Source organism: Elaeis guineensis, chromosome 9 (genome assembly GCF_000442705.2).
Source record: "Elaeis guineensis isolate ETL-2024a chromosome 9, EG11, whole genome shotgun sequence".
Lineage (NCBI taxonomy): Eukaryota > Viridiplantae > Streptophyta > Magnoliopsida > Arecales > Arecaceae > Elaeis > Elaeis guineensis.
This window is the reverse complement of record NC_026001.2, coordinates 91,860,489-91,867,393: the sequence shown is the minus strand read 5'-3', so window position 1 is coordinate 91,867,393 and position 6,905 is coordinate 91,860,489. Positions and strand designations below refer to the sequence as shown.

Below are 6,905 nucleotides of genomic sequence, written 5' to 3'. Positions count from 1 at the left end.
TAGTGTCTACATATATTTTGGATATCATGTGCCATACATTGTATCAATATGATATTGATGGATATTAAAAAGTTTAGTAGGATGCAAAAGATGGTGGATTCAGCATGTACTATTATTATATTCATTTATAATTACACAAATCCTATCATTAATTTGCCAGAATACAAGGAGAGACATATTAAGATCCAGTGTCATAGGTTTGCTATGAATTATGTAATATTTGATACCCTTATTGACAATAAAGTACACCTATATCAGATATTTATCAGTCTCGAATGGCAAGAGAGTGGATATGCCAGGGTAGGCACTAAAAGGAGTCATATGGAGAACTTAGTGACGAGACAAATATTGTGATAACAGGCTGAAAATATAATGAACATTATCAAAACATTATATGAGATGCTTTGAATCGTGGATATCTAAAGGTACCCCTATATGGACTTTTTATATCACATGATGGAGAGGGCAAATGATTAGATTAGGTTGGCAGATCCAAAACATACCCATGAGTACATTCAAATCATTGAGCATCGATGGAACTATCAGATGCATAGAGTCTTGCATCTAGCAAATAAGTAGCAAATCAAGAATGTTTTGAAAAATTGATCTATCTAGTATTTATACAAATATGCTTAATCAATTTTAAAATTTATTTGTAGTTTACTATTTGAATCTGAGATTCCAGTAAGTAATATTTGAAATAGGCAAAATGTATCAAATCAGTATCGTACCGTACTAACCGACGATTAGTATGGCATTGGCATCGATTTAACCTTTCTTGATTAAAACAACATTGTAATATTTAATTAATTATTGATTTATATAAGATTATTATTGAATCAATTATAGCTGGGCAAACATCAATTTATGCTACTCATGGTTGTGAGACATCAATTGTTTATTCATTTTTTTTTTAAATTTAGATTTTTTAGTGCAAATACAATCAAATTCGTCGTTAACGGTTCCGACTATGGTGGGTCCCGAGAGCTTAAAATGCAGGCCAGTGGTTATCTGATAGGAATGATAATTGAAGAGGCTTTAATAACTCTAAGGGTTTGTTCTTTTAGGGATAAATATCATGAAAAAGTTGGTCAACTTTTTTATTGACCAATTTATTCATATTCTCACAGTTTTCAAGATGCACAAATTATTTTTTCATGAATAGCATTTACCCATGAAATGAAAAAAATCTTATCCACTTTGAAGGTGGCTAAATCATTTTTTCATCAATCAGAAAAGTAAGCCATTTAATTCATTCATAATATACCCTTAACCATATAATAATATAATATTTATATAATATATTATAATAATATAATAATATATAACAATATTAATATAAGATATTATACTATATTATTAAATATAATAATATTATACAAAATATATTATATTATATTAATATAAGATATTAATAATATAATATAATATAATATAATATAATATGATATAATATAATATATTATAATAATATATAATAATAAAATAATATAGTATATTAATATTTTATATAATAATATAATATAATAGGTTATAATAAAATAAAATAATATATAATAATAATATATTACATTATATATTTATATAATACTATAATAATAATAGAGTATAATATATTATAATATACTATAATATATTATATATTAATATTTATAATAATATATTATTATATATACAATAATATTATATAATATGATACATATTATATTATAATAATATATAACAATAAAATAAAATAATATATTAATATTTTATACTATAATATTATAAATAATAATATAACAATATAATATACTATTATAATATATGATAATATATTATAATGATATAATATATAATAATAAAATATATTTATATATATTAATATAATGTAATATAATATAATATGTTATGTTATATTATATTTATATAATACTATAATAATAATATAATTTGTTTTATATATAGTAGTACATATTAATATAATATAATATATTATACTATACTATTATATATAATAATATTATATTATACTACTATAAAATATTAATATACTATATTATAATATATTAATAATATAATATAATATATAATAATATTTATATAATAAAAGGTATTATGCGAAATATAGATAGATCATAGCAACTTTCTTAGGAAAATAGAAATACAAAAGAACATGGGTAACAGATTTTCAAGCTATTTTTCAATGCATAAAAGAACATCGATAAATTATTTTTCTGTCTAAATGGTGCTTGAAAAATACTTATCTACTAAAATATAGTTTCTTAGGTAAATCTTTTATCCGCAAAAGAACGGCCCTAAAGTACAACTCAAAATATAACCCATTCGGGACATGGAACTCGGGTTCATAGATCAGGCATTCAAATAATAGGTCAAACCAGATCTAGCTGTGCCAAATTCTATAGATTAATACTGGTCTGAGTAGCCATCCTCCAAATAGTAATAATCCCCTAAATCTTGATAAAAGCCAGAGTTGATTCCAAGTCATTGGGTACAACTGTCAAAGGTTGACACATTCAACATATTAGATATATAAAGACGTTAAAGCAATTCTACAAAAAAAAATCATGTCCAAATGGACTTTTTCTTTTGAAAGGATGTGGAAAGTTATATCACTAGGAGGAGATAAGGTAGCTTTTCAATATTGGTACATAGCTTTCTAAACACAATCCAGACTATGCTGTTTCACTTCTGTCCTTAACCGTATGTGCTTTGGGAATTACGTTGCTGCTACTGCCAGTCATTTCAAATAATAATTCAAAATTACTTATATTAAATACTTCAGAAAACATCTCTCAAGATTCAAACCGGAACTTTCTCCAAATTAAAAAGGGATGTAATCACTGAACCATACGTTAGTTTCTCCTCAGGTAAGTGTGAGAAGCAAGTTATGTAGATTCTTGAGATGACTCTTCTTTGTGGAAATGGAGGAAATGTAAATAAGGGTTGAAGCAGGGCAACGCACTCTCATATCACTTTAAATTCTAGTAGTTGATGTTCTGTATCGGATGCTCTAGAGGGCTTCAACCATTGGTCTTGTGGAAGGTATTGGGAGACACACAGATTTTGGTGGCTTATTCACTCTGTAGTTTGCTGATGACACTCTCTTATCTTGTGCTGGCAAAAAGCAAATTGCGCTGGTGGCCAAAACCATCTTGCTAGGCTCTGAGTATGCTTCCAGATTGAAAGTTAACTTTCATAAGAGTTCTGTGTTATTTTTAAATATGAATGGGGAAACTTCTTTATTCGCATCATCGTTGAGTTTCAAACAAGCGTCTTTAACTTTCATGTATTTGGTGGGCCTTTCACTTCATCTTAAAAAACTTTCACAGCAGTACTGGCAGCCACTGTTATAGAAAATGAGCTCAAAACTTGCAGCTTGGAAGGAGAAATTTTTAACATGGGGAGGCAGACTGGCTCTGCTAAACTCCGTTCTGACAACAATGACTTTGTACTACATGTCAATTTTGAGGCTCCTAAAATAGGTGATCAGTAAAATTGATAGAATGTGGAGAGCCTTCTCTTGGAAAGGTAAGGAGAGCACCAGCAGATTTCATTGCTTGGTCAATTGGAACAATATTTGCAAAACTAAGGAGCAAGATGGTTGGGCGAAAAAAACATTGAGTATGTTAATTTGGCTTGAATTTTGGATATTTTTTTATAGGCTCGAATTATGATCCGATTCAAAAAGCCTGCATTATGACCTGAAAGTCTCCCACGGTACGGATCAGTATAAATATTGTATTTTCTGTCAATCTCGGCAGTTTTATGAGAGAGGTTTAGAAAATCAAATTGGATTTAGGGTTTGGAGAGTTCTGAGTGATTGTATCTCTCTTTTCATTATAGTGAAATTTTTTCCTCGTGTCTTGTCTGTGGACGTAGACTTTTCAGCCGAACCACGTAAATCCTGTGTCTGTTTTTCTTCTCTTCTCTATTCTGTGTGATTATACGAATCTGTATGTGTCCTATATTTGTGCTTGCTGTAACATAGTAGATGAGCTATTTTCTTTTGGCAAAATGGGCTTAAAAATTTTTGTCTAAATTATCAAACATGTGGTGGCGCCTGATTACTCATGCTTATTACTAAAGGAAGAGAGATTGGGGATGAGAGTGGTAAGAAGAATTGTTGTTGGTATTTATGTCACCAATTTGAAAAGATATTTGCTTCTAAATGCAGCTTTTTGGAGTTGTGTGGCCTTCAAGATTGGTAATGGGGAGTCCATCAGATTTTGTGAGGATGTTTGGGCGGATATGATCCCTCTTTGCAACAGGTTTGAATTACTTTATGCCCAAGCTATCAAGCCAAACTTATCAGTTTTCTCTTAGTAGAGTTAGAGGAACCTTACTAAGAATATATTCAGGTGCAGGGACCATTGATAGGAATGGAGATGAATCAATGGAGTTACTAAATAGCATGCTTGCTTCTCTTCGACCATCACATATTGCGGATGTAGCGGTATGGAAGTGGATGCAAAATGGCTTGTTTACGATGGACACGTTCTGCAATTTTTCAACTTTGGAGGTCTAAGATGCCCCTTTAGCAAGGTGATCTGGAAGGCAGCAAGCTTGGAGAAAGTGAAAGTGTTTCTATGGCTGGCCGCAAAGAACTGTTTGCATACAGGAGATATTCTTGCAAGGAAATGGTGGAATGTGAGCTCGGGTTGTATATTTTATGATACAGGAGTTGAATCTATCGGATGACTCTCAAGCTTCAGCTAGGATTAAGAGGCTGGTGATCATCCTTTCCTCAGTTTTAGATTGGGTAGATAAGGAACCTCAGCAAAATGGGGAAGAAAGTAGGGGACCATCCGATTGCAGCAACTTGTTACGAGATATGGACAGGAGGTGCACCATTTATTCTGTTGTTCAGAATTTTGTCAACTCTTCATAGCTAGGGTGCCCTTTTGTTCTTCCAAATCGGAACCTTATCATGAAGCACTTTGGCGCCGGCCATGGAACCTGCTGTAGAGAAATAGTCTTTGACCCTGTTCTTATATTGAAATGAATATATTCCTTCCCATCCTTCCACCTGTAACTGCTTCTTTCTGTAATTACCTTTAATCTTCTAATAAAGCAAAAAAAAAAAAAAAAAAAACTTTTCGTTGCACAGTTTTGCAACTAATCAGTTGCTTCATTCTAAAATAATTAAATATAGCATTTGTATGTGTCCAATTAATACATGTTTTTCACATATACAACAGATATCGACAGCATCATATATAATGAATTTGCACCTACGTGCAGCCTTTGTGGTGAAGACTTCTATATAGGGTTCAATATTTAATGGTTGGAGATGATTGCAAGACTAGCAAGTAGGCTAGCTTTTTGAGCCAATCCCAGCTTGGGATTTATAGTACATTCATTTTTGTACCTATATTCAGCTCGGCTTTCAAGGATCGAGAACCTATGAGGAATTCATTTAGAGATCGGTAGATTTGCATTTGAACTCTCTTGGAGGTTGTAGGAGAGACTTGGGAATCAATCTGCCTTCGCCAAATTTGATGGATACAGTATTGAGGGAGGGTATGTTAATCGAGTTGTGTAACCAGAAATTACCAGCCAATGTAATCTATATCAAAATTAAGAGAGAAACAATTCAAATGAAACAAATTGACTTCCCAAATATTCGGTGCTAGAAGATCGATCGACTTCCTAAATGATTTTGATATTTGACTTGGTTCATTCATTCGCCAACCATGGCATGGCATCAATAATTCAGTATACAACTTCGAACCCAAATTGATGCATCTTATTGGAAGATGGAATAAAAATACCAAATTACTCCACAGGCATACAGTTGCAAAGCAAAAAAGCATTTTTGAGGGCAGAAATGGCAGTATAGTCCAAAATCAAAGTGGAAACACATGAAACTTGCACCATCTTTGATCAACCAGCATGCACATGAATGCCTATTGCAATCACTAGGATTGTCAGTATTGCAAAGAATATGATACTGTGAACCAGAATTGAGATCCCACTGGTGAACATATTACCAAACTCTACGATTCTGGTCCTGGCTGGCAGCTGAAATAAGAGCCCTGGTGATAGGAGAATGAAGAGGACCACTGCGACGATCACAGGCCCCCAATCGGTCGACATGTTGATCTTTCTCCTCCCTAAGCTTCCAAGGAAGAAGGATGGTATATCCTTCCCTTCTTTAGATGAGAAGTGTAGGTGGAGGTAATAAGAAACGTTCATGGAGGGAAGGAAGCCATACTTAAGATGAAAGCAAGGGGAGTGAAAAGAAAGGGTGGTAGCTTTGAAGTTAATGGGAGAGAATGCTTTACGCTCATCCTTTTGATTATTGGCCACTTAAGGCTTCTTTTCATATTGTGGTCGGAAAAGATGGGAATGAGCCTTTTGGAAAGATGTCTCGAGACCCATTAATTCCTTGTTTCCTTGGGAGCATGTGTGAAAGGAGGAGACTTTAAAGAGTGAAGAACAACTTTTTTGCAAGATGGCAACAGACCATGGCAAGTTGGCAAGTTGCCCGGGCAAAGTTGGGGGCTTGAGATTCCTCACTTTGTTCTGTAATCCAACGTAGACTTCCATCAAGCTCTTATACGTCATGCTTTTAATAAAAGGTACTGGCTATGCCATGCCTTTTTCTTTGATTGGTTGGATAATACTTTTCATTTTTTTTTAACAAGATCTGCAGGCCCTCGCATGACCGCAGGAACAATCTCAACTTTTTCTTGTAAAATAAATAATATTAATTGTAAATTTGATTTATTTATGAACACGTAAGCAGATGAAAATATAATAGAGTGCTTTACTTAAATAATTAAAAAAAATTATTTATAAAAATAATATAATTTTTGTTGGTGCAGAATTCCGTCGAAGCCGGAGTTGCTGGAGTTGAGATGACTGCGGCCGCCGCCGAGACCTACAAGAGAAGTCTAAAC

At 32.7% G+C, this 6,905-nt stretch overlaps 1 protein-coding gene across 1 annotated transcript; it reads right to left on the bottom strand.

Moving 5' to 3' along the window:
- Positions 1 to 5,646: 5,646 nt before the first annotated feature.
- LOC109504926 (uncharacterized) lies at positions 5,647 to 6,373 on the bottom strand. The gene has a single exon (XM_019846398.2). It carries the CDS (start codon positions 6,196 to 6,198, stop codon positions 5,887 to 5,889), a length of 312 nt encoding a protein of 103 aa, XP_019701957.1. The 5' UTR covers positions 6,199 to 6,373; the 3' UTR covers positions 5,647 to 5,886.
- Between the last annotated feature and the right edge of the window lie 532 nt (positions 6,374 to 6,905).